Source organism: Lemur catta, chromosome 23 (assembly GCF_020740605.2).
Source record: "Lemur catta isolate mLemCat1 chromosome 23, mLemCat1.pri, whole genome shotgun sequence".
NCBI lineage: Eukaryota > Metazoa > Chordata > Mammalia > Primates > Lemuridae > Lemur > Lemur catta.
The window spans coordinates 3,006,512-3,020,963 of NC_059150.1; the positions used below are offsets into that span (position 1 = coordinate 3,006,512).

Genomic DNA, 14,452 nt, shown 5'->3' on the forward strand with positions numbered 1-14,452 from the left:
ACTAAATGTACAAGAGTCCAAAAGAGGAGGCAAGCAGAGGCCAGGTGCCAGTGTCACAGGCCTGGAGGCTTTAATGTCCTGTTGGTGGGAGTGGCCCTAGGCCAGACAGACACTGGCCCAACCAGGCCTTTCTGAATGACATTAGCAGCTCCGTCCAATTGTGCCTCTTGCTGGTGGAGGGGCCTGTCCATTTACTTCCTCTTGGTTTTCTGAGGGGGTTCCTGACCACCTCTACTCCGCCCGCGCATCTAGCTGCTGGCGGGAGGAGGCTGCGGCGGTGGGCTAGCCCCTCTCCACGCTGGCACCCCCACCCCGCTGGCCATGCTGATGCTGTGTGGGCTTCACAGCCGGGGAGGAATGAGGGTCTCCTGGGAGCCCTGAGGCTGCTCGAGGCTGTCCAGGGAGGACCTAAGGCTTGGGCATCCCAGGGCACAGGTCATGCCCTCTCGGGACTCTCGTCCTCTCAGGAGCTCTGTTGCTGCGACCTCCACTTCCTCTGGCTCCATCTGGCAGGCATCTGCCAGGGCGTGGCCTGTTGCCATGACGAAGTCAGCATCAGTCGCCAAGGTGCCCAGGCCCCCTCGAACCAGAGCCTGCAGGGAGCAGAGGAGGCTGGCTGGGGTCGTCCTGGGCAGCTACCTCTGTTGGCCCTACCCACTGTCCATGCCAGGCCATCACAGGGCCACCCCTCCATGCAGCCCACCGCTGTGCCCCAGCTCCTGGCTCACCTCTTGGATCAGCAGGGCCGTGGCTGGGGCTGGGCACCTGGAAGTACCGTCCTTGGTGCTCCTGCCATGGGGCGTCTCCTCACAGAGAGCCCCGGGTGTGGAGCTCCTCCTCTCCTCAGGCCGGGGGCCCTGTTCCAAACGCAGAAAAGCAAAGCCCCCCAGAGGGATGCTGGAAGCCGCGGACCCAGCAAAAGCCCAGCTCATCTGAGGGAGCCTCGAGCGAGACCCACGGAAAGGGAGTCCTGTCCCTCCGTACTGAGGGACATGTGGCTGCCGCACGGCCCCTGCCACAGCCCCACCGCAAGCACCAGGCCGGGAGGGCGGGTGGTCTGTGTGGAATTTCCTCCCAGGCCTCTGCCCCTGTTACCTGGTGGTGGGCAGGCGATGCCTGGGTCAGCCGTCCCTTCAACTCTTCCACACGGGGTTTGCTGTGGGGGCCTGTAGGCAGGACGCGGTGAGGGTAAGAGGGGCTGCCGACTCCTGCCAGGAGCCCTGTGTCAACAGAGCCCCGCCTGGCCGGCCTCGCTCCGGGGACTCTCTGAGACGCTCGGGGCTGCAGAGGGTGTCTTGGAGGGCGGACACCTCCAGGCCAGCCGGGACTGCCCATCTCTGCCTGCCCCAGTCTCTGTTCTTAGGGGTTTGGGAGAGAGGATCAGGGGCGGGGACTCTGACCAAGCTGTCCCTCAGCGTGTCCTTGTGTGCGCACATGCAAGTGTGTGTATGTGCGTGTGTTGGGCAGTAGGGAAAGCATCGTTAGGGAACCCCGGCACTCCTGGGCTCTCACCGTCACACGGTGGCTAGGACCCACTGGGACAGTGCAAGATCGTCTACTGAAAGGCCCCAGAGCCAAGGTGTCGGTGTGTCCCGGGGCTGCCTAGGGCAGGGAGGACTCCCAGGTTGGGGCCAGCCTGGGGTGCAGGGCGAGTCTCCTGGCAGCCCGGCAGACGGCCCTTTGAGAGTGTACACGCCTCCCCTCCCACCCCACCCCGCCACCTGGACAGCGCCCTTCTTCCCTGCCTGGACGAGGGACTGGCCCTGACAGCTCTCCCACGCCACGGCCCAGCTGGTTCCCCTCCTAACAGGTGCCCAGGCCAGCCCTCTAGCAGGTGCCCAGACTGTAAGAAAAGAGGGGTCCCCAGATCCCTCGGGAGAAGACTCGGCTTCTTGGGGGCACAGAAGGGACTGACCCAGCACCCTGCGGGCTTGGCTGAGGGCTCCTCCTCTGGCGGCAGGTGTCTCGGTCTCTCCCGGGAACTCCGTCTCGTAACGCACGCTGGAAGGGAAGCAAGGCTGGGTGAACCAGAGCAGGCTGTGGGCCTCCCGCCACCCCTGCCTCTCTGTGGCCCCAAATATCCTTTTCCCTCAGGGTCTGGACCCAACACGGGCCAGGGGTCTTGATTCCAGGCCTGACGCTGCCCCCACTCTGCCCAGCCAGCCCTGACTGCAGGAGTCAGCCAGGTGCACGCCGGCTTCCCTCCAGCTCTCTACCTTCTCTTCCTCTTCCGGGCCCAGCCGCACCTCACAACCCGTGGGACGCTCCTTCTCAACCTCGGTGGCACAGAGGATCACCGGGGGAGCTTTAAAGACGGTGGTGGCTGTGTCCCACCCCCCGAGTCCACAGCGAGGCCCATGACTGGGATTTTTGAAGACTCCCTAAGATGTTTCTGTCGTGCAGCCGAGGCTGACGCTTCTGTATTTCTAGGGCCCCTCGCACCGTGGGGAGCCAAAGGCACAGGCTTCTAGGCTGAGCTCAAGGCGTCTCTCTGACTGGAAGCGGTGTAGGCAGCCCTGGCCCTGGGAAGTGGCTGTCACCTGGCCTCTGCCCTGTCCTGCCCACTCCTGAGGCCGGGGACTTAGCCCTTCCAGGCCAGAGAGACTTGCGATCGGCTGGCCTCCCGTCTAGAACAGAAGCTCCGCTTCGAGCCCAGGCCCCGGTGTGTGGTTTCTGAGCAGCTCTGCCCCTCGTCCTGCCGTGTTTTATGACACTGACGCAATCGCAGGTGATATTTAGCCCACAGTCTGAGGACGGGGAGACGGGACCCAGCCAGCGCGGTGCCTCTCCTCGGAACCCAAATCCAACAACTGAACCCTGTTGTCCACGGTTTTTGTAGTCTGTGCTGGCACCGTGCGCCCCCTCCTCCTAACCTGCGATTGCTCAGCACGTCTCAGCTCCAGACCTGCTGCAGGTGGTGGAATAAAAGAGCCTCTCGGCACCGGGGCCAGTGCTGACATGGGGCTGTCCCCTGCTGGCCAGGGGAGTCTCTGCAGGGCAGGGCCACCTCTCGCATTGAGGTGCAGGACGGACCCCAAGGGGCACAAAGGCAGACAAAGGACACCTGCAATTTCGGGCCACCCACTTCCAATACAACCTGGAACCTGCTAACGTTGTCCTCCCAGTCTTATTCCAGTGCCCTACGCCAGAGTCGGCAGTTGCCAGTTGCCACCGCTACCTGGAAAACACCTGGTTGTTGCTATGGTTGCTGTTGCCACCGGCAACATTGGCGTTGGCGTTGTTGGTATTGGCACGAGCCAGAGGGTTAGTGCGTGGATCCTGAGGGAAGTCCTCCAAGAAGACAGGTGACTCCAGCTCTTCCATCTCTATCTCAGAAAACTGGAGGGGTCTCTGGTTGGCCATGACGGGGGGCAGGGAGTTGGTCCTCTCGATGAAACTGTCCACCTGGCCAAACAGGCCTCCGGTCCTCTAGGGGTGGGGACAGGAGCAGGGAGTGAGGGGCGAGGGCAGGGCTGTACAGGGGCTGCCACCCTGGGCTGACGCTGCCGGGAACAAGTCCTCTAGGGCAGAGGACAAAGACTGAACAGTGAGACCAGAAGGGAAGAGAGTCCCCACCCTCAGAAAGTTCCCGATTTGATGGGGCAGACAGGACGTGCCTACGGAGCCACGCAGGAGCCACGGACACACGGAGAGGGACACGTGGTGCCGTGGGTGGAGCACTGAACTGGGAGTCTGCAGAGCTGGCTTAGGAAACTAATTTACTAAGTGACATTGGACACCTCACGGTGTCTCTGTGGGCCACCGTTTCCTGATGAATAACCTGAAAAGGTGTAACTAGCTGGTCACTAAAGAACTTCCAGCTCTGCAGTGTTACGGGAAACACTAGACAGTTGGGGACCGAGGACGGGCACAACTGGAGCAGGTGGGCATTTCACCCTGGGGGCCTCGGGGCTGGAACGCTGCCTCGGTTTGCAGCAGGGGAGGAGGGAGGTGAGGCCGGGCAGGGGAAGGTGGGAAACGGTCTGTTATGTTTGACACCTGGAGCAGGTTGGGTCACTGATTCTGAGTCCCACGAGAGGCGGGTGGAGAGGGGGAGACGGGGGTCCAGCCCCACGTGCCCCTCTGCATGGCTGGGCTCCTCTCTGGGGGACATTGCCAGGACATTGCCGCTCACTGTGTCCAGACCACCAGGGCTTGTCGTGGCGCCCCTCACCCGGAAGATTCCCTCCTCCATCGCAGCCTCCACCATGGCTCGCTCCAGCTCCTCCTCCGCCGGCAGGTCCCCTGAGATGGTGCGGTGGATCTCGGGGGCCGCCTCCTCCTCAATGGTCCGCAGTCCGGCCTGGGGATGGCAAAGTGACCCAGTGACCCTCCAGTCCTGGAGAGGAGGCCAAAACTGCTTCCACGGCCCACTCGTGTCAAATCTCTGCACCCGGGATCCCTGGAAGCCCCAGCTCAGGCCCCACTCGCTCTCTGCTTCCGTCAGTGTCCCTGGGCTCTGTGAGGCCACCAGGGCCTACCCTGGCCTCTGGGACAGTCCACGCAATAACTGTTCCTAAGGAGCCTTCTCTCGACGCCATGGCTGGAGACTTCATGCCCTCTCCAGGCCTCCAGGTGAGAAAGCTTTTTACTCAGCACGGCCTTCTAGACAGGTGACCTCTTTTGATGGTACGTACCACCAATGTGTTTTTTTTGAGCTGATCAAAGTTCGTATCACCAGCAATGAGACAAATCAAAATGGTGTCACCTGATGGTTTGCAATGAGGACACGGCATCGCTGCTGAGGCGTCCCTACCCCAGGGGCATATTAGGATGCATCTGGACTCTAGCCTGAGGAAACACCAGGCAAACTCAGACTGGGGGACGTACTGGCCCGTCATCTTCAGGAGTGGCAAGGTCATCTCAGGGAAGGACTGAGGAGCTGTTCTAGGTGGAAGAGACTAAAGAGACACAGCAACTAAATACAACGTGTGATTCTGGATTGGATCCTTTTGCCATAAGGGACACTTACTGGGACAACTGGTGAAACCTGAAATGGATTAGGATGTGGCAACATATCAGTACTAATTTCCTGATTTTGATGATGGCATTGTGGTCAGGGGAACACCCTTGCAATACACACTACGCCTTCAAAGATGAATCGAAGTGTTCTGGAGGATGGAACATCACGTTGGAGTTACTCTCAAACAGTCCAGAGGAAAAAAAGGTTTTGTATTACACTTGCAATTTTTTTGAAGTGTGAGATTGTTTCAAAATGAAAATGGCAACTGAATCAATTTTTGAGTACACAGCCCAGATGCATGTATATTTTTGGAATTTATAAATTATGTGCATTACAATGAACACTAGAAATAAAAACCAGATGAGATAAAACATAAAGTTCTAAAGTTTTCTTTTCATACCCAGTGGAGCACTGTAAGCGCCCCTGGGGGATCCGCTTCCTCTGGAGACCCCTGCTCTTACAGCTAACTCGTCTCTCCTCTGACCTCATCCTGTTTTCCTTGGTCCTGTCACCCAGAGACAGAGAGCTCCTGGTTCTTCCCTTGAGGTTGAAGCATCCTCCGTCGTGCAGTGTCCAGAACTGTCTATCCAGAACTGTCATCTCGTTTCCCCTCCCCTGGGCACCTTCTTCCCTCTATTCCTCTGTCACCGGCCCCTTGAGGACACGGACAGGGAACTGGAGTCTGGACACCCGGGGCCTTACCTGGATCTGTATGATGTCCTTCTTGGGCCGATACCCGTAATACTCCTCCTGGCGCTTCATGAACTTCCGGAAGTGCTCTTGGATGAGGAACGTGGCGTAGAACTTGCCCACTGTCACCTCATCATCTGCAGAGGAGCCAAAAAGGGATGTCCTGAAGCCGGTGGGGATCTCACTCTGGATGCAGAGTGGGCCCAGGTGTGGCCAGGCCCGGGCACCCAGGCCATCCTTCATCCTACTGACTCGGTCCGTGGGTACTGCCCACCCTGAGGCTGCCCGTGGGGTCTGGGCCACTCTCGGGTTCCCATGGGGCCTCCTGGAGAAGCCCCTCGCCCGCTTCCCTCGGCTGCCTCCGGGCCCTGGTCTCCCGGGTCAGCGCCCACCTCCTATCGGGGGGATGACCTGGTCCAGGAGCTTCATGCTGGTTCTCTTCCAAATCTTCTTGATGATGGCCCTCAGCTCCTCATTGGCCTGCTCAAAGTTGCCTGGGGCGAGGGAAAGGCAGGGTGGCCCCAAAGTCACCCAGACCAGGCCAGCTGCACTTGATGAGTCGCCCCCTACTCCCCCACCTTCCCGGCCACACTTGCTGACTCTCAGAGAGCCGGTCATTCGCTCAGCGGTATCAGCTGAATTTCCTGCCGTGGCCGTGGTCATACTGGGCACTGGCAATGGGGGGAGGAGATCTCTGCCCCCGAGACACCCCAGCCTTGGTCATGTGGTCACCCCCAGGCACCCCGGTCTGCCCCAGTGCCCACAGGCAGCCTTCCTGGGCTCGACCCCGCTCGTCCCTGACTCCTGGCCTTCCTCACCTTGCCCTCTTAAGGAAACCTGCTCCAGGCTGTCTCAGACTCCTGCAATGGTCCTGAGGTGGGGATGGCCCCGATGCAGCGGAGCCCTGAACGAGGACTTGGGGACAACACTGAGACCCAGGCCTGACTTCTTCCTCTGCTCCCGCCATGCCTGTCTCCCTGGTGGGCGAGGAGCTGCAAGTCTAGTGGAGTCGAGTACGGACTCCATCAGCCCGCCCCGTGCTCACCACTGACTGCCTCCTCTGCTCCTGCCCAGAGCTGAACCCCTGTGCTAGCACTGGCCCTGCTCACCCACCCCTGCTCCAGCACTGGCCCTGCTCACCCACCCCTGCTCCAGCACTGGCTCTGCTCACCCACCCCTGCTCCAGCACTGGCTCTGCTCACCCACCCCTGCTCCAGCACTGGCCCTGGCCCTGCTCCACTAATCACTGTGCTAACACTGGTGCCTCTGTGGCCCCGTTCCACCCACCTCTGCACTAGCGCTGGTACTTTTGTTTCCCCTCCACCCCACACAGCTGAAGAGTGTGGGAACAGACCCTAATGGCCTTTGCCCTGCAGAGAAATCTCAGGCTCCGCCTGAGTCCCAGGGGCCAAGGGGAGTTTGTGGCCAAGGTCAGGAGTCCTCCCTCTGCTTCTTCCCCTTAGCTCTGAGAATCTGGCAGAGTCTGTGCCTGAAACACCCGCGGAGAGAAGCGGGGCCGCACGCTGGGAGGCCCTCACCTTCTGTCTTGATCTTGAGCGCCGTGCGGACCAGGGCGAAGAGCGTGGCGTTGAAGGTGACTGTGCCGTCGCTGTTCAGGGGCATGTTCATGCCCACCAGCCGCTGTGCAGGGAGAGGCAGTGGCTTGCTGCCGAGCTGGGACCCGGCCAAGCTTGGCAGGTCATCCTCACCCGGTCTGCGGGCCGGGAGGGGATGGGACATGAGGGCTGGGGGTGCCAGCTGACCAGGACTGCCCCTCGTGAGGGGCTGGAATGATGAGTTGGGGGGCACTGTTGGGAGCTTAGGTCCTCAGGGAGGGACTTGAGGACCCAGGAGATCCCTGCCCCATGGCCCCTCTTCCTCTCCTGGGGGGCCACCCCTGCCCGGCAGCTCCGGTTACCTTACACGCTACCCGGTGCGGGCAGAACTTCCCAAAGCCCAGAGGGGGCTGGATCCTTCTCAGCAGGGTCACCACATCCAGGTGTTTGATCCTCCCCCTGCAGGAGGCCATGTGTTCAGCTGGCAGCCCCACCCAGGACCTCCCCAACACCCTGCTCGGAAAACGGCAAAGGGGAAGAGAGCCAGGAGACCGGGGGACGCTTCCTTACTTTCCCACCGTGCTTAGGAAGTGAGAGCTCAGCTCCTTTTTAAAAGTGGAGACAATGTTTGGATTCACTACTGCCCACCACCAGGAGTGGGCTCTCTTTTGGGGGGCACTCCCTTGGATATGGGATCTCCACATCTGGAATCCGGACCTCACTTTCCCCATCACAAGACCTTCCTTAGGTTCTGGTCAAGGTAACGGGGGCTCTTGGGCTCTATTACTAGAAGTAGAGGGTACAGATCAAGGGAGGTGGAAGCCCACTTCCAGAGACTGCTCCGGAGCTGGAAACCACTTTTTCATTGGGACCATGACCCCCAGAATAAGCATAAATCAGGGCAACCAGGAAGGGCAGATGAAGAGACGACCAAGGCAGGAGCAGCAGGTGTGTGTTCTCTGAGAAAACTGTGTTGGAAGGTTCTATTGACTTCCAAATGGGCTGGCTGTGAAAAAGATTAAACATCTGCTGTCTGCAGAGGGCTGAGTTAGGCCTTGGGGGTGGCAGGAGGGAGGTAAGTCCAATCTCCCGGATGTAAGCACTTCAAAGCATAGCTGCTAAGGGCACCAGACAGACCCGCATTGAATCTCGGTGCCACCTCTCACTAGCTGCGTGACCAAGGGCAACTTACTTAACCCCTCTGAACCTGTTTTCTCATCTGAGACTGAGCTGATCAGGAGACCTGTGCCACAGGTTGTTGGAAAGACTAAATGAGATAACACACGTCGTGTTTAGTGCAGTGCCTGATACCTGGGAAACATTCGTGAAATATAAGCTCGGGACCTGCTGGGGAGGAATGTGAGGGAGCAGTGCTTGCCAAGCTTTAGTGTACATACAAATGTCCTGGGGTCAGGTTAACAGCAATGCACATTCTGATTCAGTGTGGGTGGGGCCTGGGACTCTGCGTTTTATTCAGGCTCAGATGCTGATGGTCAGCGGACCACACTTTGAGTAGCCAGGATCTAGAGTGCCTGGTGAGGTACTGAGTTCCCCACTCCTGGGAGTATGCAAGCAGCAGCTCGATGACCATTTCCCAGTAAAGTCAAGGGGGTTTCCACTCTGGGAGTGTGGCAGCCCTTCCAACCCTGAGCGGCTCTGCTTCTCTGACCTGGGACCTTGGATAAATGAAGAGCGGGGAGAAGCCCACTCACACTTATTAATCCGGAGGGTGACTCGCGGTGGGACACTGGGACAGGGTCTAGGATGGAGGGGTGGACAGTTTAGGGAGGGCCCAGCACAGAGCCTGCAGACAGGACTCACTTTGCCTCCGGGTCGTACTCTGCCCAGATGGCCTTGAACTCATCCAGGTGGTGAGGGCCCAGGATGGACCAGTCCCGGGTGAGGTAGTCAAAGTTGTCCATGATGACAGCCACAAAGAGGTTGATGATCTGCAAGAGGAGAACCGAGGGCTCCCAACACAGAAGGCAGGCGGCCCAGGGGTGGTGGGGCAGCTGGGAGCGGCCTCTGGGCGTGGGCTCCACAGCTTCTCCCTACACGAGCCCTTCGATGCAGCCCTTGTGACTATCCTACGTCACACACACGAGCAACACCGTGTCCCGGCTCTGTGCTCTCGCACTCACAGTGGCTCTGCTGGGGCCTTGGTGCTCCTTCGTCAAACCCCAGCTTGAGCGCCTCTTTGAAAGCTACTCCAGCCTTAGCCTCCCGCACCCCCCCCAGAGAGACGCTGTCCCTGCCTTTGTCCCCACCTGGACCAAGCGGCTATCACTGCTCTTGCCTTTTCTGTAAATATTGGGTGTCCCTTTGAATGGCAGGGTCTGTCCACACATGAACTCCCCTTGTACCCTACGAGGTCCTTCAGGGCCAGGACGGGTCTCATCCACGTTTCTTACCCCTGCCCTAAGCCCAGGGCCCGGCACACATCAGAGGCTCGAACAACTCTTTTGAGTGAATATGGGAAAGAAAAAAGAGCTCCGGAATGAGGGCCCGGTGCAGGCTCTCTGCCTCCCGCTGGAGCAGATGGCAACCCCGCAGCCTCCAAATGGGCCTGGCGCCGTGTGTCTAACCCCAGTGGGGACCTACAGGACAGGACCCTGTTTCCAGAGCCTCAGCTTCCTCATAACGGGACAACTTTCTCTTCCAAGGCATAGTTAGGCATAAGTGGCTTTATAGGAAGCCCCTACCTATTTAGGGCAGAGCCTCATTAAATTCCTCTTGATTACTAATCGATAACGGGGGGCGAGGGGCGGAGAAGAACAGCAAAAACTTGCTAACGCTGCCGGGGCATGAAGAAACACTCACAAAACAAAGCCACATCCAAGATGACCAGAACGAGAAACAATCTAACTAGAGCCTGCCGTGTCCCTGAGACGGATCCTGGGGACAGACGCCTGCCAGGACGGCGGCCCCTCCCGCCCCGGCTCACCAGGAAGGCGCAGAGCATGTAGAAGCTGATGAAGTAGTAGTAGGCGAAGTTGGTGCCACACGTGTGCTCCTCCCCCGGGGCGTAGTCCGACTCGGGGTCACAAGGCTTCCCGTAGCTGCAGGCCAGCAGGATCTCCTGCCAGGCCTCCCCTGTCGCACACCTGGGGGAGAGAGGTCCCCGTGGCCCACCTGCTCTCTCACGGCCCCTCGGGGGCCATCAGCCTGGTGGCACTGGGGTGTGGACCGATGAGCAGATCGGGGCTGCTCCCCCAGAAATAGGGAGGTCAGACCCCAGGTTCACCGAGTAGCTCAGAGTGAGTCGGGCCTCAGTTTCCCCTCTGTGCTGCAGCCCCTCTGCTCTACCCTCAACGGTTGCTACAAGCAGGAGCTAAACTTACTAAAGAGGTTTCTTGGATAGAGGGGCAAAATCGATTCATGTCACTGGAGGGGGACAGCAAAAGAGAGAGTCACACACTGTGTGACCGAGGGAGGGGGGTCAGAGGTCATCTGAGGAAACCCCACAACTGAACCCAGCTCTGCCGACACCACCCCCGGCCCTGGCTGAGTCGCGAGAGCAGCCTCAGATTCACACCTGTGTGTGCGCGTGGCTGTTGAGTGAGGGAGCTCAGCGCAGCAGCAGTGCTCATGCCTGCCACGTGGTGGCTTTTCACGTAACTGCCACCTACCGCTCTGCAGACAACACCCCCACCTCCAGCTGGGAGGTGCCTCCCTTAGCCACCCCTCAGCCTGATTCCACAACTCCCCATCCTGTGCCATAAAACCTCATTTCGCTCAGCTCCCTTCCTTGCGGGGGCAGGTGGTCCAGGACGGCCCTGGGCCTGCGGTTGAGGGCACAGTGGGGTGGGTGGAGGTGGGCACCCTGCCCGCCCGTGGCGAGGTGGTGATCTGATCTCCTCTCATGGGCCATCAGGGCCGCAGCTGCTGTGACTTCATGGAGCCCTTGACAGCCTATGCCAAGGTGTCCCCTGGCCTCGTCTGGAGGGGGAGAGTCCCAGTGCTGGCCAGGTCACTCCCCGACCCAGCTCCTGCACAGCCCGCAAGCCTGCCGCCCGGATCCCCTGTGGTCCAAGCTCTGGCCTCTTCACCCCTCCTGGCCTCCTGCTCCCCAACTCTCGCCCCTGGGGCCAGCTCTTCACTCTGCCTCTCCCCGCTCCAGGAGCCACACGGGCAAATGTCCAGGAAAGAACATTTGACCTCTGTCTCCTGCTCCAGCGGCAGGAGATTGGAGGAGTGTGCAGCACTCGCTCAGTGCCGGGCCCCGGTGCAAAGTGAAGATGCCGGGCTAATTGTCACAAAATGACCAAAATCTTCACGACGTGACAGCAGAGCATTGAACCAAACGGGGCACCCCTCCGAGTGCAGGGCCCTGTGTGACTGCAGAGCCACACACCATGGAGCCAGCCCGGCCTCCACGCCGATTGGAATAGGGCAGGGCAGGGCTGGGCTGGCCGGTGGGGTGGGGGACACGGGGGACTCATGCCTGAAGAGCAGCAACACGGCTTGAGGGAAGGTCTGGAAGTTGTTGTTCCGGTTGATCTGAGTCCCGTCCACCATGGCGATCTTTCCGAACATCTGCAAGTCACAAAGTGCTCTGACTTTGGAACCCAGATAGAAGTGTCCCCTCCGCTCGTCTACTAGCGACTTCTCCCGTCTGACCCGCTCCCCACCTGGACCCTCCATGCTCCCTGCCTCCCCCAAGTCCCCTTCACTTCAGGCCACATCAGACCAGAAGCCAAATACATAGGATTGTTTTCTAGGCTGGGTGAAGTTTGTCCCAAGCCAAAGAAAAGGAGGTGGGTAGACCAGTTTTCCCAGCCGCAAGCAGACCTGGGACCCAATGTGTGGGGGAGGCTCTCAGGGGAGTGTGGACTGAGACCACCCAGGCCCCCAGTCCGGCCTTAGAGGCGTGATCTGGCCTCTGCTGTCCATCTGTATGCCAAGGTTCCTTCTAGATCATCGCCAAGCTTCTAGCATGGCAGCCACCTGGGCACAGGGAGGTGCACAACCTCCTATCCCAGTCGTGCAGCTGAGCCCCTGGGCTGCGGGGATGGGCGAGGCAGGGAGCGTGGAGGGTCCAGCCCACCTGCTGATTAGGCTCCCCAGGGTCCACTGACCACCCCCTGTGCCCCCTCAGCTTGGCCGAGATGCATGTTTCGGCCTGGGCCGGCCTGCCTCTCACCTGCATGCCGATGACAGCGTAGATGAAGAAGAGCATGACGATGAGCAGAGCCACATACGGCAGGGCCTGCGGGCGGGCAGGAGCGTCAGGCCTTGGGGCTCCACCCGCTGCCCTGCAGCCCTGCCCTCCGTGCACCCACCTTCCCCCCAGTGACACCCCCACTGCCGTCCACCACCCCCCACCCCGCCTGGGGGGCATGTCTCTAGTGGCCTCTCCATGTGAGCGCAGCTCCCCCGCTGCCTGTGCAGACCCGCCCTGGCCCCGCCCGCCAGGCTGGGCGCTGGCACCTGGAAGGATTTGATGAACGTCCACAGCAGGGTGCGCACGCCCTCGGCCCGGCTCAGCAGCTTGATCAGCCTCATGACTCGGAACAGGCGGAAGAAGGCGCTGGAGATGCGGGCGCTCTCGTCGGGGTCCTGCGGGGCGGGGCGGCAGCCCCAGAGGTCAGTCTGGGGTGGGCTGCTCACGGGGTGGGGGCGGGGCGGGGGGAGGCGCGATGCGTGTGTCGGGGTGAAGTTCCTGCCGGGGAGGAGTTCCAGCCCACTCCTGGCCCCTGCTGTCCACTAGCTCGGGACGTCCTCCGGGGCTGTTCCGCCGGGAGGCGGAGGAGGACGTGTGGCACGAGCAGCGAGGTGACCCCACGCTCGGGGCAGCACGCGCCCGGGCTGAGGCTGCAGCCAGGCCCACTGCTGCCTCCGGGGCCTCCTGCTCATCTCATTTTCTCCTCAAGCTGCCACTGAGCTGAGGACGCTGGTGGCCCATCTGGGCTCCCTCCCCTCGTGTCCTCCCAGTGCAAAGGTCCCCGAAGCTTGGCAGCTCTATCGCCATAAGTTCAGTGTGGCGGCTCCCACCACTGCCACCCTGCACAGGGCTGTCCTAAGCCAGGCAAGCCTCTGCCCTTGTGCCAGCCTCAGACACACGAGTTGCTCTGGAAGGTGAGAGCCCTCCCTGCTCTGCTTCCTGCGTCCCCAAAGGCCTTGTGCCCGACGAACTGTCACTAAGGTCCTTTGCCAGCAATCACAGTTCTCTTTGGACTGTGATCCCACTTGCACGGAGGGTGCCGGAGTGAACCCTCACTCCTTTCCCAGGGCTGTGAGGAAGCCACGGCGTCCATGCACATCCGTCCCCTGAGCCCCTGCCCCGCCCTAAGCCCGGACCCTTGGGGGGGCCTGCTCCGGGGAGGGAGCCCCGAGCGCCGATCACCCCATGCAGTGCACGCAGCCAGGCCTCCGCATGCAATGCAGGGCAGGAGCCGGCGGGCGAGCGGGGCAGGCCCATGCAGCCCGGAATTACAACGTTCCCGCAGCCTCCACCCAGGCAATACAGTCCCCCGCTGGAGGCCAGGAAAGTCTGTGGAGAAAAGAGACGAGGGCAGGGGAAGGAGAGGAGAGAGGAGGAGGGACACATGGGAGGGAGGTGAAGAGACGAGTCAGAAAGGACAGACACACAGAAGAGTTAAAGAGAGAAAGAGAGAGGCAGGGGGCGGGGACCCCACAGGGCTGTCAATCAGGGGCGGCTGGGCGTGAGGGTGCAGCTCTGTGGGAACTGAGGCAGGAGGCTGGGGAGGGAGCAAGACGGGGAGGGAAGACCGGGCACAGACAGGTCCCTTCTCTTCTCCCACAGGCATCTACAGGGGACAAGAGCTCGGGGTCTTCCTGCATGTCTGGGTTACGTGATGCTGGGGACATCCCTGACGAGGGCACGTTGGAAAACACCTGCTCACTGTTGCAAGTGGATTCACGTCCCTGTCCCCCGAAGCTGGGGCGGCATCCTCACGGAAGCCCCATCTTCCGGGGCAAGGCTCCTCTGGGGAGTCTGAGACCCTGGCAGAAGCTTCTCTGCCACAGGACCAGGCTGGGCACCAAGGCTTGTACCTCAGTGGCCAGGCTCGTAAAGAGCGGTGGTCGGGTGTGTGGGGGCGACTTTTCCCTGTTTGTTTCGAGCTTCCCCCTTAGGCCACATTTCACGAGAAGCCCTTGCTATGAAGCCCTGGGTCAAAGGAGTCATCGTTTTATCCTCCGATTATCTGCAGGTGGCCTCATCCCCGGCAGGGTGGTTCCCTGTCAAGCAACACCCTCTTGGGCAGCTCTCCCTGCCTGG

At 60.6% G+C, this 14,452-nt stretch overlaps 1 protein-coding gene across 1 annotated transcript in view; it reads right to left on the bottom strand.

Annotated features, from left to right (window-relative positions):
- Positions 1-14,452, bottom strand: part of CACNA1S (calcium voltage-gated channel subunit alpha1 S) — a 60,373-nt gene continuing 45,921 nt past the window's right edge. The window contains exons 29-44 of the mRNA XM_045536055.1: positions 13,646-13,702; positions 12,640-12,768; positions 12,353-12,418; positions 11,654-11,745; positions 10,154-10,313; positions 9,031-9,158; positions 7,572-7,668; positions 7,192-7,294; positions 6,046-6,147; positions 5,666-5,790; positions 4,175-4,303; positions 3,179-3,429; positions 1,916-2,001; positions 1,096-1,166; positions 729-857; positions 1-593 (exon numbers count right to left, since the gene is read on the bottom strand). Coding sequence (XP_045392011.1) covers positions 342-593; positions 729-857; positions 1,096-1,166; positions 1,916-2,001; positions 3,179-3,429; positions 4,175-4,303; positions 5,666-5,790; positions 6,046-6,147; positions 7,192-7,294; positions 7,572-7,668; positions 9,031-9,158; positions 10,154-10,313; positions 11,654-11,745; positions 12,353-12,418; positions 12,640-12,768; positions 13,646-13,702 — 1,977 coding nt within the window. The 3' untranslated portion in view covers positions 1-341. The remainder of the gene's footprint in view (positions 594-728; positions 858-1,095; positions 1,167-1,915; positions 2,002-3,178; positions 3,430-4,174; positions 4,304-5,665; positions 5,791-6,045; positions 6,148-7,191; positions 7,295-7,571; positions 7,669-9,030; positions 9,159-10,153; positions 10,314-11,653; positions 11,746-12,352; positions 12,419-12,639; positions 12,769-13,645; positions 13,703-14,452) is intronic.